Genomic DNA, 23,856 nt, shown 5'->3' on the forward strand with positions numbered 1-23,856 from the left:
CCATTATTAAGTTTGCATGACGTATGACGATACATAGGTCGTACTTTTGCACGGTTTGCTTTTTTGTTGATGTGCTGTGTGGCAAGTCCATTTTTCTCTTGCATTGCATTTTTTGCAGTAAAATTAAAATCATGATAATAATTTGAAGCAATTATGATTATAATTTTTTGTTACAAAGCAGAAATTGTAAAAGGGAGGCCATCAGCTTAATGAAAAGATGATGATACAAATTTCATAGTGCAGAAACAGAACGTTTTCTGAACCGGATTTTATTCTGCACAACACTCTAACGTATGTATTCCATATATTATGGACGTGATATGCATCAATTGCTTTCACTCTTGCCCTGACCATCTGAATATGCGCTCATACTGGACAACAATTTCGACATCATCGGCTAAACCAAATTCATATTACAGTGATTTCTGAGAACTTGACATCCATGGAGAAGAAATAACAGTCATTAAACCCAATACATAAAGTGCTCGGTATTAGGGGTTCAATTTTCATACTAGGTGAGATCATTCAGTTTATCCTTTCGAGGGTGTGAGCTCATCGAGTTTATTTTTCGTTTAATTTCATTGTTATATTTCATTGATAACACAGACTGCGAAATAGGTTTGGCAAGCTGAACTACCTCTTGTTGCGAAGATTACTGCTGAGAGTGTAAATAAATATGTACGTTCTGCACATATAAAAAGTCCAGTTGAATTACAAAAAAAACACAGTAGCTGAATGGGCATGCGACAAAGTGGTAATTCGTACCAACAGAGTTTTATTTCACAACCCGAATAAAACCGACAACGGGATTTAGTATACCCGGGATAATAATAAAGGGTACCGGTATTTGGCAATATGGATTTCACTGAAAAACGGCACGTGCAAAGTCCAGAATTAAAAGCGAATCCAATCTCAAGATTTCTTTTCCTGTGGATAACCCCCCTATTTACAAAGGGACGGAAGAAAACGCTTAGTATTGATGATCTTTATGACCGGCTTCCAGATGATGATGCCAGCACTTTGGGTGACAAAATGCAGAGGTGTGCAACTTGTTTACACATTTTTCATTAACGTTTCATTAATCATGAAAAGCAATAACAATAATATTTCTTGAATTTCGTCTTTTCTTTTCAGGCTATGGAACGAAGAATGTGTGCGAGCTAAAAAATTTGACCAGAAACCAAGATTCTTGCGTTGTTGCATAAGATTCTTTAGAGCGAAATTCTTCTGGTTGTTTCTATTTGTTTTAATAAACGAATGTATTTTAAAGTAAGTGCATTTTATTTTATTTGTTACATATTTCCTTTTATATGTAAAATTTAACCGTGCATTTTTTTGATGAATTTAAAACCATTTGAAAATAATCTACCCGTAGACTCAGTCAGCCCTTCATTCTAAGAAACCTGATACGCTCCTTTACTTCGGAGGACACGTTAGGAAACGAAAATCTAGATATTCAGAACCAACAGTATTTTTACACTGGAGCCTTGCTAGTGGTCACATTTTTTTATTCAATAAATATTCACCACATTTACATGGGATTAATCCATCTCGCCATGAAGGGACGGATTGCATGCAATTCTATAATATACAGGAAGGTAAGTATTTGCTTAAAAGCATGAAAATTCTAAGAATTTTAAAAAAAGGGTTTGTGTTTTTTCAAGATCTTTCGAATTAGTAAAACCGTGCAATCTGATAAAGTCAGCATCGGAAAACTCGTGAATTTAATTGCCAGTGATTCCAATCGCTTCGAGCATGCCTTCATTCATCTGAGCAGCTTGATAGCTGGACCTATCCAATTGCTGGTTATGTCCTACTTTTTATACGATTTATTGGGACCAGCTTGTTTTCTTGGACTTGGAATTATCGGCGGTGTACTTATTCCATTTCAAAGTACGTGACATATTTTTGAGAATAACTTTGCAAATAACTTTGTAATAATGCAAATCTACTATGCCTAATTTCAGTTGTGGTCGGTCGGTTGTCTATAAAGTATCGAACCATGGTTGCCGCTCGGACGGATGAGCGTGGCAGGATGCTTAATGAAATACTAATGGGAATCAGAATCATTAAAATGTGAGACATTTGATAAATATGACGAGCAAAGCTTATCGAATGAATGAGTCTTTACATAATTTGCTGTTTTTATAAAGGTACGCGTGGGAAATTCCATTCTCGGCCATTATTCACCAGCTCAGAAAGTATGAGATTAATTTGAAGTATTATTTTGATGTGTTTCGAAAAACGATGAAAGTAAAATATTTATTTCAGACGTGAAATATTGCCTGTACGAAAGGCATCTTATCTCAGGTGAGACAGCGGACTTTACCAGAAACTCTGCTAAATGTCAGTTTAACAAGAAATTAATGCTAACATGAAATTTGTGTGTTATTTTAGAGGAACATTTCAGTCCCTCAATTCCTTGGGGAAGACTATGATTCCGTTGTGCACTTTCATACTCTACGTCTCACTGGGCAATGAACTGACAGCAGACAAAGCGTACTTCACCATTGCTGTGTATTCCATTATCATTCCAGCTATGGCGCAAAAAATTCCAGGTAATAAAAAAACAAATTAGTTAGAAAAATGAAAACTAAATGTTTGCATAACTATTTTTTAAAATTCTCCAGTTGCTGTAGCACAAACAGCGGAAATACTAGTCGCAATGCGTCGAATAGAAGTATGAATGCAATAAAAATTAGAATTAGTTGAACCATTGAAGTATTTAGAACTAATACATACGCACTTCTGATAATTTCTTTGGTTTTAAGGAATTTTTGCTGCTGGAAGAACTTCAGATACAAGGCCGAGAATCTACTATTGAAGACGTCAAAAAATCACCACCGTCACTGATTTCAACAAATCAAAATGGTTGTGAGAAACTTCATGTGACCACTCCACATTTGATTTTGGATACAGTTTCAGCAAAGTGAGTTAATCCTAGTTTTACGTTTTTAATCAGTTTAACATAAGTTCTAAAATGCAACATCTACATTCTAGTTGGACGAATGAACGGGTCACCTTACAAGAAATTTCGATGAATGTTTCTGGAAGTCAGTTGGTTATGGTGGTTGGTCCAGTAGGATGTGGGAAGGTACACAAGACTCGTAAAAATTCATTAATTTATGGATGATTTAAATTCACGATGAATTTGTACCATAGAGCTCTCTGTTGAATTTGATTATTTCGGAGCTGAAAATCCTCTCTGGTTCCATGAGCATAAAAGGAAAATTGTCATTTGCATGTCAAGAAACCTGGATCTTCTCAGGCAATATCCTACAAAACATATTGTTTGGCTCACTGTATGAAATGAATCGATATGACAATGTGGTTCGGGTATGTGGACTGGAAGACGATTTGAAACAACTACCTCACGGTGATAAAACCATTGTGGGCGAGCGTGGCGTTACACTGAGCGTTGGACAGAAAGCACGGTACGTACAAAAGGGCAAATTGAATTTTTCACATTTAAAACAACATTTTCCTTACATTTCTTGACTATACATGTCTTTGTAATTGCTCATAGTGTCAGTTTGGCAAGAGCAATATATCGGAAAGCTGACATTTACCTCTTAGACGACCCCTTGAGCGCTGTAGATACTCGTGTAAGCCGACACATTTTTGAAAAATGTATAAAACAACAATTAGCTGGGAGCTTGCGGATTTTGGTGACCCACCAACTGCAGTATTTGCCACAAGCCGATCACATCATAGTGTTTAATGAGGTAAGAAATGGCAAAGAGCTGGTAGACGATAAGTGTGTATATTTGTATTAATAATTAGCCCTCATTTATGCCAATGATCTTTCAAGCATGGGAAAATAGCTGCTCAAGGGACTTATCAAGAAATACTTGCTCAGAAAGTTGACTTTATCATGGACTCTGGAAGAAATGACGTCCAGGCAGATGAGATCAACAGAAATTGTGCAAACGTATTGCCCAGCAGTGTAAGTCAGCAAAAACAAAAATAGAGTCTCACATGCATGTATTTAAATTACAATTATTTAGGGCATAATAAGTAATACTACCATAAAGGAACACGCTGTGAAGGATGACTCCATTTCAAAAAATGATCCACGTGAATCTTTCGAGGAAAAAAAACTTACAGGATCTGTTACATGGAAAACCTACTTCACTTATATCACGAGTGGAAATTCGAAAACTGAGCTCATAATTGTGGTTTTCTTATTTCTTTCATCACAAGCAGTAATAAGCTTCACCGATAAGTGGCTGGCCATTTGGTAAGGCGGATTCATATTTATCTACATAAGAACTGATTCTTGTGACCTTTTTGATGCATGATTTTTTTTGCACATGTACGTAGGACAAATCAAGTATCAAGAAGAAGTATGAACACAACTTTGAGTACTGATGATGAGGCCGAACATAGCGATGCAATATTCATCACTGTCTATTCTGCTTGTGTGCCGACGGTGATGATCTTGGTGACGATGAAAGCAATTGTATTCTTTCACTATTCAATGTCCATCGGCGTCAAGCTTCACTCGGTAATGTTCAGCGCGTTAGTGAGGGCACCTGTTCGATTTTTCGATACAAATTCATCAGGTACGAATCATTTATTGGACCAAGTATGACTTGATAATATGTATAATTTGTATTGATGTCGTAGGAAAAATACTAAATAGATTTACTCGAGACGTCAACTGTGTTGATGAGCAATTGCCTCCTAGTTTACACGACTGCCTTAACATACTGCTGTATTTCGTTGGAATCATGGTCGTGGTCGTCAGTACAAATTTATATCTTATCGCTCCATGTGCCATCCTCATGCTTGTATTGTGGGGAATCCGTCGTTTTTACATGGAGACAGCAAGAAGCATCAAACGGCTCGAGTCTATTAGTGCGTCACAAAAAGTTTGATTTTATGCATCACGAGAGGTCAAAATTGTATTTATGTGTTGTTATTATCCAGCCAAGTCGCCAATATTTCTGCATCTCTCTGCCTCTGTCCAGGGTCTGTGTACAATCAGAGGTTTGGAAGCTGAACAAGTAGTGGTGGATCAATTTGATGCTTATTTAGTAAGTTCATACGTGTACCAAAATTAATTAGTGTGCATCTGACCTGTCTGCCTTGTTTTTTGTTAAGGATATTAATACGTCGCCTGCTTATCTAGTTCCAATTGGGAACAGATGGATGGGATGCTGTATGGACGTAATGTGTCTCCTTTACTTGGCATGCGTTGCTGCAAATTTTATGATCTTCAGTTCAGGTGTTGTAAATTACAAATGGACAATCAATTTCTTTACTATTTTATGCACATATGCTAAACATCTCATAATTGTTACTATAAATTGCATGATTTTGATTTACAGTTTCCGAAGGGGGAAATATAGGAATGTCCATCACATTGACTTTGAATTTATTGACAATCACGCAATGGGGAATGAGACAGAGCGCAGGTTCCATATTTACTTACTCTACCAGGCATATTCTTAAGGTCTGCAATTTTCAAAACTCCTATACATTACTTTTTCTGTAGAAGTTGAGAATATGATGACGTACGTGGAACGAATACTTGAGTATTGCAACATAATTCCTGAAGCTGCATTAGATTCCAAAGGTGATTCTCACACATTTCCATGATTATATATCTGGTACACATGCAACAGAGTACTTATTTAGTATAAATATTAATTCAGACGCGCCTCCCAAACATTGGCCAAGCGATGGCGCAATTAAATTCTCCAACGTTAGCATGTCATACGATGAAACGACTACGGGCTCGCAGGTTCTAAAAAACCTGAATTTTGAAATAAGGGGAAACGAGAAGATTGGAATTGTTGGAAGGTAAGAAGTTGATCTGATGGTGATTAGCATATTTGCGTATTTACATATGCCTAATAAATTATATTACCCAAAATGCGTGTACTTATAAATTCTAAATCTAATACAAAATATAAAGGACTGGAGCTGGAAAGAGTTCAATAATTGCTGCTCTTTTTCGCCTCACTGAATCACAAGGGTCAATTTTCATTGATAGAGTGTCCACCAAGACATTAGGCTTGCACGATCTGAGAAGAAGCATTTCAATCATTCCACAAGATCCTGTTCTCTTCTGCTCCACAATAAGATATAACTTGGACCCGTTTAATGAATTTTCTGATACCGAACTGTGGCAGGTTCTTAAAGAGGTGAAATTTATTTATTTATCTGTAAAAATTGATACTAACTTTTTTAGATGCATATGTATGCTTAACTGTTAATGTCACAGGTTAATTTGGCTGATGCTGTGCCATCTATAGATTTTAAAGTTTCCGACGGGGGTGGAAATTTTAGCGTGGGCCAGCGTCAACTTGTATGCAACAAAATATACAAATACATAGGAATTAATACAAACATACAAATTACCTGTTGCAATATGTAAAACAGGTATGCTTGGCGAGAGCAATTTTGCGGAAAAATAAAATAGTAAGTCCCAAGTTAAAAATTATCAAAACATTTCAGAATAATTTAAGGCTTTATAATTACTTAGATTGTACTTGATGAAGCTACCGCGAACGTAGATTACAAGTAATTTCCAATACAATTTACCATGTGCTTTGGATAAGTAATGGATAATCTTTAATGCCATTTGTTTTAATCTAGTACGGATGCATTTGTACAACAAACCATACGAAAAAAATTTGCTGATTGTACAATAATAACAATTGCTCACAGGTAAGGACACTAAAAACTATTTCCCATGAGTTACGTACTTATATATGTGTAGTGTGTGTAATACATAAGTTATAACTGCATATATCTGTAAATATATGCATGTAGATTGAACAGCGTTATTGATAATGACCGGATTCTTGTGATGGACAATGGTTGCATTGCAGTAAGTTGACCCGACGCAGCAAGGCATACAAATTTTAGTGCATTCTAATGGTTGATAAAAAACATTTTTATCTTATTTAAGGAATTTGATACTCCAGCAAATCTACTTCGTAATCCTGACAGTTTATTCGCCCTCATGGTAAATCAATCTGGAGCAGTCACAGAAATTGGAAAAATTATAACCGGTTAACTTGGCCTGCATGATGTATGACGTAACAATAATAAAAGTATTGTGGTGAAAAATATTACAATTCCTGCACGTATACATATGCATATTTATGTTTGTCAGAGTTAAATCTTTGGCAGTTATTTTCTACATTATCAACAACTTTCATCTTTAACCCAATAACATCTACAAATGACCAACAACCAGGAAGGATGAATGACCCTTGTTTGTCCAGTAGTAAATAGATTCATGTTGTAAAAGAAAGTAGTTGAGACATGAAATAATGTGGAATATTAATTACAGTATATTTGGTATACATAAATGCAAGGAGCTCGTAATCTGAGACGAAGAAATATCTCATTGTAAATGTGAAGAAGGTCACCCATCATATCCATCATCATTAATAATTGGATGTGCATAGCATATTTGGACTATAGTTGAATTTCTTATGCACATGATCATTTGACATACATGTATTTATGTATGTACGTATTATTTAAGAGCTTGTTGTACTTAATATTTTTATCCAGCATGCCATTTTTCTAACTGTTCGCAAAGCACTGACATTTATTTAATAATTAATTTAATTTCTTCAAGAAATACATTGTTTTTGGGTATAAACATGCCACCAAATTCGCTTAAATTTCAATTATTTTGCACCGTTATCTTTCTGCTGAAATGTCAACAATCTGAAAGTTTGGAAACAAACCCTCTTCAACAATTTAGTGTTTTTTCCATTCCGTCGGAGGAAAAATTCATCGCCAACAACGTCGAAGATGAAGAAATATCGCCTCAACAAGACTTCAAATCCTTCGGTCAAAGTCAAACCATTGATGTGGAAATTCAGATTCATGACGTAAATGGAGATGGCACTACTGAACGAGGATCCGATAATACAATTGCTCCTTTTAATTCTGCGGCTGTAACGCCTTCCAGAGGAGTCAGAATTTCGCCACGAGGTAGATCAGGAGTTGTTTCTGGAAACGATTGGAAAATCACTGAACGGGAAGCACAGTACCCAATTACGTGGGATGAGGCGTATGGGCAAAGTGTGAAAAGGGCCGTCGTTCGGTCACAGCCTGGTAACGGTGTTACAAATCGTCGAAATATTGTACGGCTACAACCAATTGTCCCAAAATCCCCGTCCCCACCGCCTCATGAACAAGTTGCGAAAATGGCGAGATTCATTGTACACAACTCCAGTAAGGATAATTTAACAATACAGACTTGCATTACAATTTTGTAAGGGGTTTGCATTTATGAATTTAGATTGGACTTCAATGGCAACAATCTCAACGCGAACCCCAATCATTGGATTTCCGTTTGCGAATATTTTCTCTGTGAGTGATGGAACGGTCTCAAAATCATCCGGAAGTCCATATTTGTACATGACTCCATTGGATGTTTCAGTTATTGATTTAAAAGTATGCATATTTACACATGATGCCAATCTTGCCAAAATTTCAATATTTTTGCTTCTGGCCACTTTAGGAAAACACAAAAAGTTCTCTTACCATGTCATTAGCTCAAGGAGATTACTGCAAAAGTCATAGTTTTGACCCAGAGGATCCGAGGTATGTAGATTTTAGCATTAATTAAAATAAAATAAAATGTGTAAAACACATAATAATAAATGCACATTTATGCGTTACCCAAGATGTGCACATGTGATTTTGACTGGAAGCATTATTAAGGTGAGTAATATATGTACATGCAAATACGAATATATAGCAAATAGAGCATGTACAGTAATATGTATATAATAATATCACAAATCTACTCATAATCTACATACGACACACTATCCACATATTTAGCTTAAAAATTCAACAAGCGAAGCAGATTTTGCGAAAGAAGCTCTTTTCAGTCGACACCCAAACATGGAAAACTGGCCCAAAGGTATGCATTAGTTTAATCAATTTAATTACTATACATGAGATATTACATATAAAGAGAAATTACCATTAAAATACTAAATGTGATTTCCAGATCATGGGTGGTTTTTTGCTAAGTTGGAAATTGCTCATATTTTAGTCCTGGATTACTTTGGAGGTGCTAAATCTGTGACACCCGAGGAATACTTTGCTGTCGAAATATAAATGAATATTGTTGTCCTTTCTAAAAAATATACTTTATTATGTATTGAAATATATGCTTTCTTAAATGTTAAATTAAATCGCTCATAAAATAAATGAGACTCGCTATCTTCTATGCTACTCAACACTCATGTTTGACCTCCGTATTGTGTGAAAACCGTCAAAAAGTAATCATCATATATTATTGATCAATAACAAGTTGATATTAAGCGTGTCCTACCTGCATTGCAGCTGTCACCTGTCTATCAATAAATTACATAAGTAACAAAGTATTACCGAGGGTACTGCTACGTGCATATTATGTTATGCACCCATTATTACGGTTGGTAATAATTTACTAATCATCGGAGAGTAGTAAATAATTTCTACTGCTCTGGGAACTTGTTTCTACTTATTTATACTGCTACCAATGCGGAAGTAATTTGCGACCCACCGGTAGGGATGACATTATGTAAGCTTACTTTCCGTATCAATTTTATTTGTAGTACCAAAAATGTTTAGATATGCAAATCGATTCATACACATACACACCTCAAGAATAACTTTTATTTGCTAGATAATGACGACAATAAAGTTAGTTAAACTCTGAATAAACTCTGAAACTCTGATCTTGAGTTTTCATGTTGAGATATGTATGCAGACTTGAAACGTCGAGATTACTCAGAATTCACTCAATTCAATCATATTATTCATTAATCAGCACTCCGTTTCACAGAAAGATATTATTTGCTACACTGAAATTAGATTGTCCAGCATGTCTCATGCAGATAGTCAGTTCTTGCGCTCTTTGTTCACGAACTTATGAGAATCGCAGTACTGTACTTGCTCTGTGCATAAGTTGAAATTATTGTAAAAATTTATGCAAACCAGGTTCGATATTTGAAAACTTTTTCCGTTTCAACTTTGTGCATAAGTGTTTATCCTGCTTGTGAGTGTTGGTTATAGAGCAGTAACGTGTCAAATATATGCAGTACGAAAACCCCGAACAACCTCCCGTCTCGTGTTTCTGAATCAACGAATAAAAAAGTCGGCCCCGAATCTTGAGCCAGGGTCACACCACAAAATCTGCAATCACTCGCTCCCAACCAACTTTAGAGATGTTCGCTTTAGAGTGTTTGGCACTTGGCCGCAATCTCTCAGTTGTTTAAAGATCGTGGAGTGACAATCGTTATACTGCATTGTGTTTTATATATACACGCATATTCGTAGTTTTTTTAAAATTAAACAAAGTTGCATTTTTCAGTAATAACTCGGTGCACAATGTTGTGCATAAAAGTTTTAAATTAGTGATCCGACTGAATGTAAAGTCAGCGTATCCCAAATAAAACACTTGGTTTACTTTGTAGTGACTGGCTCAAATAGTGTCATGGACTTCAAAGAGAAGCATTCTACCCCAAACCCACGGGAGAAAGCATCATTGCTTTCACGCCTGCTTTTCTTATGGATAGTTCCGCTCTTTAGGAAAGGGCTTAAAAATGAGTCCTTAATTTTAGATGACATGTACGATGTCCCAGAGGAAGATATTTCCCACAAGTTGGGAGTTCGACTTGGCAAGTGAGTTGAAAGCCTTTTGCACTTTTCACTGCTACGTACATGTAAAGAGAGTTCATGCAATAAGAAAATGCAGTGCAGGAGAACGAACCCAAATGCAAAAATCCACCGACATTCATATTATTATTATTCTCATGCATTTTATGGACACATAAATTGCAAGTTTTGCAAGGTTATCAAAGTTTTAACGTGGAGAAAGTAAGTATGTAACTGGCAAGTAACTTGTTTGCTATATTGTACATACGACATCATAAACATTAAAACATCATAAACATTAAAAATAGATTTCTGCAAAAAACATGCAATTACTCCATATAAAAGTAATCAATATATTCTATTTTTTCTGTTTAGTGAGTGGGAAAAGGAAAGAAAGTGTGCTGGAAAGAAAGCAGTACAGCCCTCGTTTTTTAAAGCTTTGGTGGCAGTATTTGGTAAATTGTACCTGTTACTTGGATTAGCTGTGCTATTTGATGAATGTGTTATCAGGTAATAGCGGTGTACCATTAATATGTATGTATTTAAATCCATAAATGAACAAATTTAATTCAGATGACAATTTTATTTTCGTTTTTCCATCACATTCTCAAGAGTTGCTCAACCAATATTCCTTCGTCATCTCATCCGCTCATTTAGGTTTGGTATTCACAATAATCAAGAATTTCTGAGCCATTACTAAATTTAGAATAATGTGAAGTATCTCATTCGTTCGTTTAGTGATCAATCCGTGTCAGAATCTGAACAATACTTTTATGGCCTTGGCGTTTGCCTTACGTCGCTTCTTCATGCTGTGATAATTCACCCTTTATCGTTTGAAATTCTGCACATTGGAATGAAATACAGGATCTCAGCCTGCTCCCTCATTTACAGAAAGGTGTCCGTTTCTAAAATGATAATGAAAATGAGTTCCTAAATAAATAATTGATTTCTGGACTCATTCACAGACCATCCTATTGAGTAGAGCTGCTCAAGAAGACACCACAATAGGAAATCTCATTAATCTTATATCCAATGACGTGGCTAAGTTTGATATGAATCTCTTATTTATTCCATATCTTATCATTGGTCCAATACAAACGGTGATTACGTCATTTAATTCTAAAAGTACTCAAAATTTACAAACCTCCACTACCTCGCAGGTGATATTTACTTACTTTCTCTGGGAGGAGCTCGGAATTTCATGTCTCAGTGGCGTTGGATTTGTCTTTCTTCTCATGCCAATTCAATGTACTGAATTTTATAGTTGCATGTATAAGAGAGCAAATTTTATTGTAATTTTCAAACCGTTGATTTCTCACGCACAGATTACATTGGGATGCTTTCACGAAATTTAAGATTTAAAATTGCTCAAAAATCGGACGAAAGAAACAGACTAATGAACGAAATCATTGTGGCAATTCGAGTTATTAAGATGTGAGACTTTTGATATGATAAAGTTTGCTAAATAAATGAGTCTTAATAATTTGTTGTTTTTATAAAGGTACGCGTGGGAGCTGCCTTTCTCCTCTCTCATCAACCAAGTGAGGAAGTGAGAACACGATCAGTCGATTAATATGTATAAATCTGCCCACAATGTGTATGAAAAATTTTTAAAAATATGCATTTTTTCCTATTACAGAGAAGAAGTGAAAGTCATTCAAAAACGAGCTTATCTAAAATCCTTCTATCTCTCTCTGTTTTTGTCTTCCAAAAAGTTTATTCCGTACTTGGCCTTTTTAACCTACGTATCAGTAGGTCATACACTCACGGCGGATAAAGTGTTTTTTGCTGTGACAATTTTTGACATAATAATCGCGAATATGGTGTCCACATTGCCATCTGCTGCTGCAGGCTGCGGAGAGTTAGTAGTTGCAGTTAAGAGAATTGAATCTTTCCTGTTATTGGAAGAGAAGACTGTGAATAATGCTAAATTAGACATTAGACAAGAAAATGGAGAAAGCGAAGTTGTCCCTTCCATCAAGATGCATAATTTGACTGCTAGGTTCACTTTCAATTATATACTATGACCATTTTTGGAGGATCAGAAAATGTATTTTATGAATTTTTTTCATTGCAGTTGGACCGGCGATAAAAATAACTTGGATAAATTAAATGTTAATTTTACTGGAGACAAACTTGTAATGATAGTTGGTCCTGTTGGCTGTGGAAAAGTAATTAAGTAATTTTATCAACATTTTGTATTTTAAATGCTAAATTTAGTTTTGATTAATCGTTTCATAGTCATCGTTTCTCCAAGCTTTACTCGGTGAATTGCCAATTTCATCTGGAAAATGCTATATTAAAGGCAAAATTACGTACTCTGGTCAAGATCCGTACATATTTTCTGGGACACTTCGTCAAAATATTTTGTTTGGAAAGGATTACAATGAAAATTTGTACGAGGACATAATCTCTGTCTGTTCGTTGGACAGTGATTTCCGCCAATTCCCATTAGGTTTGTGTCATTGGTCTACTAAAGTAATTTGTACTTCAAGTCAACTTTAATCTTTCAGGTGAAAATACATACGTAGGGGAAAGAGGTATTACGTTGAGCGGAGGACAGAAAGCACGGTATTTATTTATGCCTATGCCTTTCCTTGCATTTTCTTGTCTCAATTTTTGTATTTTAAATTACACAGCGTAAACTTGGCTAGAGCATTGTATAGACAGTCCTCAATTTATCTGCTCGATGACCCACTAAGTTCAGTAGATTCGAAGGTTAGTCGACATATTTTTGATAAATGCATCAAGCAGTACTTGGCCGGAAATTTGAGGATTCTTGTGACACATCAGTTACAATATATGCCAAAAGCGGATCACATAATCGTCATGAACAAGGTTTGCTTGCACTAAAATTGTGCATTTGTATATTACTTAAATCGGACAAATATTAAGAATCACGTTTTCTACATAGGGCCATGTAATTGCTCAAGGAACATACCAAGAGTTGGTTGAAGAAGGGATTGATTTTCTGAAATTAATTACAAGTGAAGTAGAGCCGGATCTATATCGGAAAGCAAGCTTAACAAAATTGGAGGCTGTAAATAAAAATATCTATTATTATTTTGCTATTATTGCGTATGTATGACTATGTATGTTGGCCTGTTCTAAGTAAACCACGTGTGCACAGATCGAACAAGAGCTAAAAAAGGAAGAAGAGGTTCGAGATTCACAAGAAGAAAAAATGACGGTTGGATGCGTTTCGCTGAAAACTTATTGGCAGTATTTCCGATCTGGTAATTCCATCGCTGGAATGATACTGGTATTCACGGGATTTCTAGTTTCGCAGTTGTTATACACCGCTTCTGATTATTGGCTATCGCACTGGTAATTAAATAAGTTGCTAAATAATTACAAGTACTGAGGTCAAGAGGTCTGTGTAAATGGATCAAGTAGAGTTTTAAAAATCTCTGTATATTCGTAGGACGAATGAAGAAGAAGCTTGGTCAATTTCAACAAAGCTCAATTTTTCTGGTCTCGAGAACTCGTCCAACTCGTCAGAACGTATTTCCGAAGTATCAGTAGGATTAGATGAAGCCTTAGATGCCAGTCAGCGATGGACCACGACCTATCTTGGTCAACATGTCTACATCGCTGTTTACAGTGGCCTTGTTCTGCTAATTGCCTTACACACAAATATCAACAGTGCCTACTTTTTCAAATATTGCATGAAGATTAGTAGCAATATTCATGACAGGATGTTTGCTAGCGTTGTAAGAGCACCTATGCAATTCTTCGACGATAACCCTTCCGGTATTTATGTAGTATAAATATGTAAAAATATTTGGAAAAAATATTAATAACGTATTATTTTTTAGGGCGTATAATGAATCGCTTTGTACTGATGTCAGTGCTTGATGAATCTCTCCCAGCTGCTTGTTACGATGTTATCACTATATTCTTGATAATGTTGGGAGTTATCATTGTTGTAATTTTGTCAAATTACTATATCTTCATTCCAAGCACCTTCCTCTTAATCTCGTTGATGCTCATTCGTCGATTTTACATTCAAACTGCTCGTCAAGTCAAGAGATTGGAAATTATATGTGAGCTAAGCATAATCCAAAATGGATTAAAATATGAAATATTAATTCAATTTGTATGATATTAATAGATTTAAAATTCTTTTTGTGTAAATGTGTGTAGCTAGAAGCCCTTTGTTCACTCACTTGACAGCCACAATACAAGGCCTAACTTCAATCAGGGCACTTAATGCCCAACCCATACTGACACAACAATTTGACGGGCTTCAAGTAAATACATTCGCATTAAAGTATTCAAGTGCATTATTTTACAACTAATTTTAAATGATTATGCAGGACATTCACTCTGCTGCCTGGTTTCTATTCATTTCATCCAACAGATTTTTTGGTGTTTGGTTGGAGCTGATGTCTTGTGCTTTTCTGACGTTTGTCACATTTAGCTTCATGCTATTCTCGAGCTGTAAGATTAACATATTTTAAGCATTAAATACATTATTCATTCATTCTGCAAATAAATTCTACAGAGATTAATTGGTTTTTATTTTTTCAGCTACAAAGAGTGGATTTGTTGGGCTCGCTATTTCTTCCGTGCTCAGCGTCACATTCAAAGTATTAAATACATTACTTAAATACTAATAGGTTTATATTTAACTTAATTTTTAAATTAAAATTTTAAATAGTTCCAGTGGGGGATGCGACAGGTAAATATAATTTTAGTATGGTTATTATACGTAGATGAATAAACTGAATAAACTGACTAAATTGTTTTTAAGTCGGCTGAGCTAGAAAATCTCATGACCGTGACGCAGAGATGTCTAGAGTATATTCAACTGAAACACGAACCTTCCCTTGAAAGTCATCCAAGTATGCAAGCAAAACCACTATACAATTAATTAACTGGATTTTAAATATTACTGTTCGCAGAAAACCAACCACAATCTAATTGGCCAAAATCTGGAGAAATAATTTTTAACAATATTTCACTATCCTATTATGGAAAAGAAGTTTTGCGGGGAATTTCATTCAAGATTCAAGCCAAAGAGAAAGTTGGTATTGTTGGGAGGTAAGCAGTTGAGCTAAATGAATTTAATTGAGTTAAATTAATTTTGATGTTCAACATGCTAATTTTACAATACGAATAAGGACGGGAGCAGGCAAAAGCTCAATAATTGCTGCCTTGTTCCGGATGACAGAACCTGTGGGGGAAATTTTCATAGACGGCGTCAACGTTGGAGAAATTGGACTACATGACTTGAGAAAGAGAATCTCCATCATTCCACAAGATCCAGTGCTCTTCTGTTCTACAGTCAGATATAATCTGGACCCGTTTGAACAGTTCCAAGACCAAGACTTGTGGCAAGTTTTGGAAGAAGTGTGACTTAACAGATTTAACATAGATTTTAACACGCCGAAAAGTGTAATGTAAAAAATAACAATTTTTCAGGTCGGTTTAAAGGAATATGTGACTGCCTTAGACATGAAAGTAGCTGACAACGGAATTAACTTCAGCGTCGGCCAGCGTCAACTTGTATGCAACAAAATATACAAATGCATACAAATTAATACAAACATACAAATTACCTGTTGCAATGTAAAACAGGTATGCTTGGCGAGGGCAATTTTGCGGAAAAATAAAATAGTAAGTACCAATTTACAAATTATCAAAACATTTCAGAATAATTTGAGGCTTTATAATTACTTAGATTGTACTTGATGAAGCTACCGCGAACGTAGATTACAAGTAATTTCCAACACCAATTACCATATGCTCTCAATTTAGTTAATAATTTGTAATGTCATTTGTTTTAATCTAGTACGGACACATTTATACAACAAACCATACGCAAAAAATTTGCTGATTGTACGATAATCACAATTGCTCACAGGTAAAATGGTTTGCAATTTACTATTCCATAATTTAAGTACAATCTCACAGTTAGACCCAGCGTTTTAATGAAATAATGAGGTAAATTAATTTCATAGGTTAAATAGTGTGATGGACTGTGACAAAATTATTGTGCTTGATAATGGAAGCATTATGGTTTGTGACTGCACAAAAAAATGAAAAAATTATGGGTGACGAAAAAGCTTAATTAAAACAGTCAATTTGATGGTTTTAGGAATGTGATCATCCATTTGTTCTTCTGGGAAATAAGGAAAGTATATTGTTTAGCATGGCTCAACATACTGGAAGATCTAGTTTAGCATTTCTGAAGAATATGGCCGAAAACGTGAGCTTAATTAATTTGTATTGGTAAAGACAAGTATAAATATGAGTTCATTAACTACAGGCTTATAACAAAAGAGCTCATCAAAGCAAGGATGGGGACACAGAAAATAACATCAAAGTGGATTAACAGTCATCTTTAACAACTTGCTTTTACTTGTCAAATCCGGTATCGTACCTACGTCACACATCCAATCACTCTTTAATTAAAGTACAATTGAGATACTCAGCAAGACTTGTGTTTAGATTTATATATAAAAACAATAATTGAATAAATGTGATATTTATACGCAATTTAAAAAAAAAACTTTACTCGTTGAAAGGGGGTTTTCACTATTGTTACTTATGTAAGGATGTACTAAATAAATAATATCTTTAAAAATACTGGAGAGCGGTGATTGATTGAACTTGTGATAAGTACAAGCCTCATTTAAGAGGAGATTTAATAGCCCTGAACACAGTGAGAAAAATTCGTGCAACTCCAAGCGTTACAATCATTCCTAAAAATCCAATCGTAAAGTGTTTTGGAGTGTTATCTTCGTAATTTTCTAATTTTTCCAAACGAATAAAGATGCAAGAAAGTGCCCAAATCACAGTAAATAGCGGTGTAATCATATATCGCGTGTATTTGTCCAGTATGAAGAAGTCCAGGGGTATCCAAACGACCAGCAAACCGCTGAGAATGCCAAGTGAAATCAAAGACGCGGTCGCATCGGCAACATCTGCATAAACTAATGCAACTGACAAATTGAGCAGAGCTGCGATTGTGGTCCAAGCCGTATATAATCCAAGAGAGTTTTGAAGAAGAATTCTATAACAGTTTAGAACCGTGAGGGAGCTTTTTTGCAAAGCTTGGGTATTTTCATACAAACTGTAATTTAAATAAATTAATATAAAAAAAATATTTTACGCATGCATAGATAAGTCTTTCACCATACTGTTTGTTCACATGTTACACTTTTAATACTTTAAATATGTCATACTTGGCCGAAAATAGTCCCAAGGCCACCCAGTTTGTTCCCATGATACAGAAAAGAGTGGCAGACGCCACGGTTAAGTAGTCATTGTCCCAAATGAAGAGCCAGGAGACGTGCAAAGCACAATTGAGAATGAGAATTCCAGCCACTGCTGAAGTGAAAACTTCTGGCGAATAAAGAACTTTTCCCGACCCATCTTTGTTGCTCTTGAGCATGCAAATTATCACTGTGAATTGTTGATAAAACACATTTTTTTCATATTTCGGCTTTGTGCTTACAGCGACTAGTAATTAACTAGTAGTAAATAGATAAATCAGATTTATGTATATCATACGGAATATGTATCCTCCAAGTAGCCACCCAAATATTAGAATCCATATCATGAATGTATATCCTTCTGGCGTTATCTGAGTAATGTGTTTGTCCAGTACATCTTGAGCCTTGTTCTTGAACATAACTGAAACCGCAACAATGTATGTACATGTATATTTATTAACTCCGCAATTAACTTTATGTAAAAGAATGTAAGTATTTAGTATTAATAGGAGAACTTACAGTTTTCTACTGCGACATTCAGTACACTTATGCTTATATTTAAACACCAGAATATTAATAATATAAGTATTAAGGTCACCAAAATCATGTTACTTTTTCCCATTTTGTCTAAAAAATTGATGTTATTTCCGAGTTATGGAGCGTTTCTGCCACTATTTATAACTTTATTTGAAAAGATGAGTAGCAAAGATTAAATTGCGAACTGACGCATTTCGGAGAACATTTGTGTCACAACATTTCAATGGCCCAAACTAAAATCGACCTGATGGTTAGTTAAACTGGTAATTAATAGACGTACAACGAGGATACAAAACAATAAAACTCCATTTCCGATATCACTAAGTATTCAGGAAACAATTATTCATGACCGACAAAGTACCAAATTTTTTTCTCTATATTATTCCGAATGTAAGTGTAGTGACTTATGTACATGCTATGTTATGTACTTACAGGTAAACCACACAGCTTATCCATGCTGCAAACTCCAATGACATCATTTTTTGCCGGACCTGGGCTTATGTAACTGTTATGTCCGTCTTCCTGATAACTCTCTTTAAACTAATCGGATCGATTTGAAATTCTGCACACATGTAGTATGGGTCAAAGTAGAAGCCGAGTTCGAAAGTGGGCAAAATGGGTCAATTATGTACATATGTGTAGGAAGTACAGCTTCGGAATTTAAAAATTTGAAGCAAACCCCACTGGTTCTGGTAGTCTAGGGCTAGAATTTATGAATACTTCAGAATTTTGATGTCAAACAATAGAAGATATTCGACTAACATTCGACCATGCAGACCACGGAAGATGATAGTATTTAATTGGTCACGTCACATCATCACCAGGGAATAAATCTTGCTCGCACCAGCCCATAGGCTCACCATAGCTTGCTCGCACCGCTTATGGGCCGGTGCGAGCAAGATTTATTCCCTGATCATCACCTGTGACACACATTCAGAAGCGGAATCTGTCCCTGACTCGGGCTAAACCAAGTCTGCGCTGGGGGTTCTTATCCTTATCTATCAGCATTATCACACCATTTTGAGGGTTTATTGACAAATTTATTATAGCATGAATCAATATATCTATCTATTTAACTACTATGTTGAAAATATGCACACAAGTTAGTAGGGTTGCCGCGGGTAGCGAAAATGCTGCCCGTTACCCGACCCGCTACCCGCAGCACAAGTACCCGTACCCGCACGGGTACCCGCTACCCGCTATGAGAATTAAGTTAAAAGCTAACCAACCTTCAGAATAAATTCGATTTAATTAATTATTTGCTCACTTGCGTTGATATGTAGTTTGACAAGATTATTTGACACTTTATCCGTCTATAAGGTTACGACAAATGGCCGAGTTATAAAATAAATTTTCATTTTTATTAGCCCGAGGCAGGGCTTATGGAACCGTCATGTCCGTCCGTCCGTCCGTAAACACGTTAGTAATGTGACGAATTATGCCTTCCCGACCCTAATTACGACACTTTTGCGTATCCCACGCGTTACCCGGGTTCTTACTGCTCGTGATGAAATAACTTAACTATTTACCAATTAAATAATGACGCAATACACATACAAATACCAATGACAATTTACGATTTATTGACTTCAACAAATCTGCCTAGGTCTGCTTTAGCTACTGAGAACAATGACGTGACCACTATTAATTCTGCCTCAGCTGAGAAAGTAAACAAACTTGCCCTATTTAATATAATTGCCCCCAAAAGAACGAGAAAACCCCCACTCTAATATACTACCTATCTGTATTGAGGGTGGACAACCAACCAACAACACACAACCAAGATCGGACAGCCAAATCTTGTACTGCTACGACTTACGTTACTACTGGATGACTCCTTCTGCTGCTGCTGCTGACCGCTGCTTCACCTTGGCAACCTCGAGCTGGACGCAACGCACTACTCTCGTAGCGAATTTCCAACTCCTGACTACTCTGGTGAAACCCCCGAGCCTAACTAATTACGACTTAGCACGTAAATTTACAAGCTATCCTACTAATTAGGTATACGACATTTTTCCTAGTACTTGCTACTACTAAATACTCGCTAATTATGCATAAAAATCTTCTAAAAGTTAATTTAAATGCCCGCACCGAGGCTGCAAAGACTGCCAACTTAATAACTCTCAGCAGACTTTCTCACAGGATGTAAATATATAAAAATACTCTCGAATGACTTTCTCTCACTATTAACTGGACATACATACATATATCACACTCCCCCTCCCCCAAAGCACCGCATATTATGACATTCACATATTGTTAACATTGAGCTGAATAGAATACATTGATATATTGAATCGATACAATAACAAATAATTCGAATATGATGATTGCAAAATTATTTTGAGAAACTTGAAGAAAACTTTGTGATTTTCGCAGCAGATTCTCTCTCCAACTGCGCTTTTCGCTTTGCGGAGTCACGTTGCTTTTGCTGGATGTCTCGAGCCCAACGTTCTGCAATACCACGCTGGTAATTGAGGTTCGGTTGATCTGGATGGGTGGGAGATGGGGGAACTGGAATCGTCATCTTTTTCATTGCGGGGTGGAGGTGAAGTGGTGGTGGGGGTGGCGGCGGAAGTGGCGGAGGAAATACTGCCCGGTATTTTTCCTGTTCTGTCCATAATTGGATCCTTTTTCGCTCCAATGTCTCGGCCTCCTGGTTCAACTCGACCCAACGCTCCTCGAAAGTCTTTGTTTTCTGCAGTGGCAGCGGTGGTGGTGGTTCTAAATTTGGACACCCGGCTTCCTTCCAAACTTTCGCTACCAGGTCCAATTTCGGGTGACGCTGAAAACCTGGTTTGTTCCGCTGCCCCTGGAACATACGCAGTAGAGACCGGTACGTCTTGGCGTCGGGGAGATCCTCGCACGGTATCTTCGAAAGACTCATCTGCAATAAATTTTTTTAATAAACTACTATTAAATTTACCTCTCATCTCCCCATTATCATTATTTTTTAAAACAAATGTTGACAGTCCTATTTTCTCAATAATTTCAAATGGACCATCATATTTTGGAGCAAGTGCAGCAGTGAACCCTTTCGATGCGTCAGACAAATGATGACATTTTAGTAAAACCTGATCACCCACATCAAATGACGAATCTGCCCTAGCTTTGTTATACCATCCCATATAATTTGCTTGATTCAAGACCATATTAGATTTAGCTAAACTATGAATCAATGCAATTCTCCTTGCAAAGTCCTCTCCCACTACACACTTTGACAATGCGATACTTAAATTATTATCTAGAGGGGTTCTCAACTCACGACCAAAATTTAAATATGCTGGTGAGAACCCTGTCGATTCATTGACCGTGGAACGAATTGCAAAGCTTAACTCGGCTAAATTACGGTCCCAGTCCTTGCACTGAGAAATAGTGGAAACGATCATAGATTTTAATGTTTGATTATACCGTTCAGTGGGATTAGCTTGAGCATGATATGGGGATATTCGCATCGATTTAGATCCCACTGTTTTACAAAAATCCTCAAAAATTTTACTTTGAAATTGAGTACCATTATCAGACAAAATTGATTTGGGCACTCCCCACCTACAAAAACATTCCCACAATTTCGTGCAAATGGTTTTAGCATCCGATTTACGTATGCAAGACAACTCGACCCATTTAGAAAATGAATCGACAACAACTAAAAGGAATTTTGACTGGTTAATACCCCGAGTATACGGACCCATTAAATCAATTGAAATTCGTTCCCAGGGCCCACAAATCTCTCCAGCTTTTCCTAAAAAACTACTTCCGGTTCGATCAGGCTTTACTTTTTGACATGTCAAACAACTCGACACAAATTTGACCACATCTTTTCTCATTGACTTCCACCAAAATCTCTCCTCTATGCGAAAATAAGTTTTCCTAATGGCTAAATGACCCGCTAACAGACAACAATGAAAATATTCTAAAATCTTTAACTTTAAACTGTCTGGCACCCATACTTTATAATCATTAATGTCGTCTTCCCATGGTTTGGATATTGGATTTACTCGTTTATACAGACAACCATCAGAGGAGACAAACGCATCTCTAGCTAATTTCAAAATTTTATCCTTCTGCTCTACCGCCACATTTGGAAGAATAGACAATAACAAAAAATCCTTAATAGATTTTAACATGAAATCACCATCCTGTGCCGAAACTAACTCCTCTCTACTAATGTGAAGTGACTCAACTACATAAACTGCTGCGGCTCGAGACAAAGCATCAGCCGTGCGATTCAAATTTCCGGCCCTATATGCGACGTCAAAATTATACCCTTGCAATTCTAAAGCCCACCTAGCTAATCTACCCGTGGGTTCCTTAATCTTCATCAACCAACATAACGCCTGATGATCAGTTTCTACTGTAAAATGCGAATACTCGATAAAACCTTTAAATTTTTTAATTGACTGAATAACTGCTAAACACTCCTTCTCACTAACTGAATAATTCCTCTCAGCATCATTCAAAACTCTACTATAAAACCAAACTGGATAACGTACTTTATCTTGCTCTTGGAGGAGAACGGCACCTATCCCAATATCTGAACTATCCGTTTGTATTATGAAAGGGTTATTCAAATCAGGTAAATGTAAATTACACGATTTTAATAGTTCACAACGCAATATTTCGAAAGATTTTTCTGCATCTACTGACCAAAAGAAAGGAGCGCCCTTTTTCATCATGCTCGTGAGGGGTTTGGCAATAATTGAAAAATCGGGAATAAACTGCCTATAATACCCACATAAACCTAAAAATCTTTGAATATCTTTTACACATTTTGGCCTCTGATATCCTTCTAGTGCACTCAACTTATCGGGACTGGGAGAAACTGTCCCATTCTCAATAATATAACCTAAATAAACTATTTTACTTCGTAGTAATTGAAATTTTCCTGGGTGTAAGCGTAACCCTTCTTCTAATAACCTAGTAAAAACTATTCTCAAATGTTTAATGTGTTCCTCTAACGTATTTGAAAAGATAATTAAATCATCCATAAAAGCAGTAACAAATATCCATTTAAATTTACCTAATACGCGATCCATGCATTTTTGAAACGTTGCTGGACTATTTCGGAGCCCAAAGCACATTTTTAAAAAGTGATACAAACCCCAGGGAGTATTGAACGCTGTTTTACATTTATCTTTTTGGGAAAGTGGAATATTGTAAAATCCGTCGGTAACATCAAAAGTTGAAATATATTTAGCACTACCTAAGCAAGTGAGAATGTCGTCAATCCTGCTCATTGTGTAAGAATCTGGTACTGTTACTTTGTTAAGGGGGCGAAAGTCTACACAAAGACGAAATTTACCGTTCGGTTTTGGGACAATAACTGTATTTGATGCCCAAGGACTATTTGACTCTTCAATTGCATTTTTGGATAGTAATTCTTTAAATAAACCTTCTAAAATTTTCCTTTTGGCTGGCGTCATGGGTCTCGGATTACACTTAATTGGCTTAGAATTCCCCGTGTCGA

The 23,856-nt window shown here is 36.2% G+C and overlaps 4 protein-coding genes across 6 annotated transcripts; 3 read left to right on the forward strand and 1 right to left on the reverse strand.

Moving 5' to 3' along the window:
- The first annotated feature begins 315 nt into the window (after positions 1–315).
- On the forward strand, positions 316–7,088 carry LOC110843457 (multidrug resistance-associated protein 4). 2 transcript variants are annotated; one of them, XM_035847357.1, is made up of 30 exons: positions 316–515; positions 607–1,040; positions 1,135–1,269; positions 1,376–1,598; positions 1,665–1,893; positions 1,968–2,076; positions 2,154–2,201; positions 2,272–2,310; positions 2,398–2,558; positions 2,631–2,680; positions 2,772–2,929; positions 3,001–3,094; positions 3,163–3,434; positions 3,527–3,725; positions 3,812–3,946; positions 4,008–4,240; positions 4,324–4,565; positions 4,630–4,860; positions 4,933–5,039; positions 5,107–5,230; positions 5,334–5,420; positions 5,501–5,581; positions 5,661–5,808; positions 5,924–6,152; positions 6,233–6,316; positions 6,391–6,429; positions 6,494–6,531; positions 6,607–6,678; positions 6,784–6,841; positions 6,923–7,088. In XM_035847357.1, exons 2-30 carry the CDS (start codon positions 856–858, stop codon positions 7,028–7,030), a joined length of 3,918 nt encoding a protein of 1,305 aa, XP_035703250.1. In that variant the 5' UTR covers positions 316–515; positions 607–855; the 3' UTR covers positions 7,031–7,088. The 2 variants fall into 2 exon arrangements, with proteins under 2 accessions (XP_035703250.1, XP_021945114.1); XM_022089422.2 differs by lacking the exon at positions 316–515 and having other exon boundaries at positions 563–1,040.
- Positions 7,089–7,491: 403 nt separating this feature from the next.
- On the forward strand, positions 7,492–9,227 carry LOC110844612 (protein CREG2). Its single transcript, XM_022090854.2, has 6 exons — positions 7,492–8,208; positions 8,276–8,430; positions 8,498–8,580; positions 8,664–8,700; positions 8,824–8,905; positions 8,996–9,227. Exons 1-6 carry the CDS (start codon positions 7,629–7,631, stop codon positions 9,103–9,105), a joined length of 1,047 nt encoding a protein of 348 aa, XP_021946546.1. The 5' UTR covers positions 7,492–7,628; the 3' UTR covers positions 9,106–9,227.
- Positions 9,228–9,734: 507 nt separating this feature from the next.
- LOC110843458 (multidrug resistance-associated protein 4) lies at positions 9,735–17,133 on the forward strand. Its single transcript, XM_022089423.2, has 31 exons — positions 9,735–10,656; positions 11,005–11,139; positions 11,242–11,286; positions 11,368–11,524; positions 11,595–11,729; positions 11,790–11,877; positions 11,955–12,063; positions 12,131–12,178; positions 12,269–12,631; positions 12,707–12,800; positions 12,871–13,084; positions 13,143–13,200; positions 13,269–13,467; positions 13,544–13,669; positions 13,760–13,956; positions 14,054–14,382; positions 14,448–14,675; positions 14,776–14,882; positions 14,949–15,072; positions 15,163–15,221; positions 15,293–15,313; positions 15,386–15,476; positions 15,537–15,675; positions 15,756–15,984; positions 16,057–16,140; positions 16,213–16,251; positions 16,316–16,353; positions 16,427–16,498; positions 16,596–16,653; positions 16,733–16,843; positions 16,904–17,133. Exons 1-31 carry the CDS (start codon positions 10,469–10,471, stop codon positions 16,967–16,969), a joined length of 3,951 nt encoding a protein of 1,316 aa, XP_021945115.2. The 5' UTR covers positions 9,735–10,468; the 3' UTR covers positions 16,970–17,133.
- On the reverse strand, positions 16,973–23,053 carry LOC110844613. 2 transcript variants are annotated; one of them, XR_004833895.1, is made up of 4 exons: positions 18,372–23,053; positions 18,151–18,273; positions 17,823–18,042; positions 16,973–17,710 (listed from the first exon to the last, which is right to left on the reverse strand). XR_004833895.1 is itself a non-coding variant. In XM_022090855.2 (4 exons), exons 1-4 carry the CDS (start codon positions 18,472–18,474, stop codon positions 17,266–17,268), a joined length of 891 nt encoding a protein of 296 aa, XP_021946547.1. In that variant the 5' UTR covers positions 18,475–21,791; the 3' UTR covers positions 16,973–17,265. The 2 variants fall into 2 exon arrangements, 1 of the variants encoding a protein (XP_021946547.1); XM_022090855.2 differs by having other exon boundaries at positions 18,372–21,791.
- Positions 23,054–23,856: the final 803 nt, after the last annotated feature.

Source organism: Folsomia candida, unplaced genomic scaffold (genome assembly GCF_002217175.1).
Source record: "Folsomia candida strain VU population unplaced genomic scaffold, ASM221717v1 Fcan01_Sc002, whole genome shotgun sequence".
In the NCBI taxonomy this organism is placed as follows: domain Eukaryota; kingdom Metazoa; phylum Arthropoda; class Collembola; order Entomobryomorpha; family Isotomidae; genus Folsomia; species Folsomia candida.

Excerpts from the sequence above, each read along its gene's own strand:
- LOC110844613 (XM_022090855.2), bottom strand. The coding sequence starts at position 18,474 with ATGGGAAAAAGTAACATGATTTTGGTGACCTTAATACTTATATTATTA. Across the intron at positions 18,274-18,371 it reads GAATGTCGCAGTAGAAAACT|TTATGTTCAAGAACAAGGCT; the intron begins GTAAGTTCTCCT and ends TTGCGGTTTCAG. Across the intron at positions 18,043-18,150 it reads ACTTGGAGGATACATATTCC|TGATAATTTGCATGCTCAAG; the intron begins GTATGATATACA and ends AACAATTCACAG.
- LOC110843457 (XM_035847357.1), top strand. The coding sequence starts at position 856 with ATGGATTTCACTGAAAAACGGCACGTGCAAAGTCCAGAATTAAAAGCG. Across the intron at positions 2,202-2,271 it reads ATTATTCACCAGCTCAGAAA|ACGTGAAATATTGCCTGTAC; the intron begins GTATGAGATTAA and ends TATTTATTTCAG. Across the intron at positions 5,421-5,500 it reads GGGAATGAGACAGAGCGCAG|AAGTTGAGAATATGATGACG; the intron begins GTTCCATATTTA and ends CTTTTTCTGTAG.
- LOC110843458 (XM_022089423.2), top strand. The coding sequence starts at position 10,469 with ATGGACTTCAAAGAGAAGCATTCTACCCCAAACCCACGGGAGAAAGCA. Across the intron at positions 11,140-11,241 it reads TTTGATGAATGTGTTATCAG|AGTTGCTCAACCAATATTCC; the intron begins GTAATAGCGGTG and ends CACATTCTCAAG. Across the intron at positions 13,670-13,759 it reads GCTTAACAAAATTGGAGGCT|ATCGAACAAGAGCTAAAAAA; the intron begins GTAAATAAAAAT and ends ACGTGTGCACAG.
- LOC110844612 (XM_022090854.2), top strand. The coding sequence starts at position 7,629 with ATGCCACCAAATTCGCTTAAATTTCAATTATTTTGCACCGTTATCTTT. Across the intron at positions 8,209-8,275 it reads ATTCATTGTACACAACTCCA|ATTGGACTTCAATGGCAACA; the intron begins GTAAGGATAATT and ends TTATGAATTTAG. Across the intron at positions 8,701-8,823 it reads TGACTGGAAGCATTATTAAG|CTTAAAAATTCAACAAGCGA; the intron begins GTGAGTAATATA and ends CCACATATTTAG.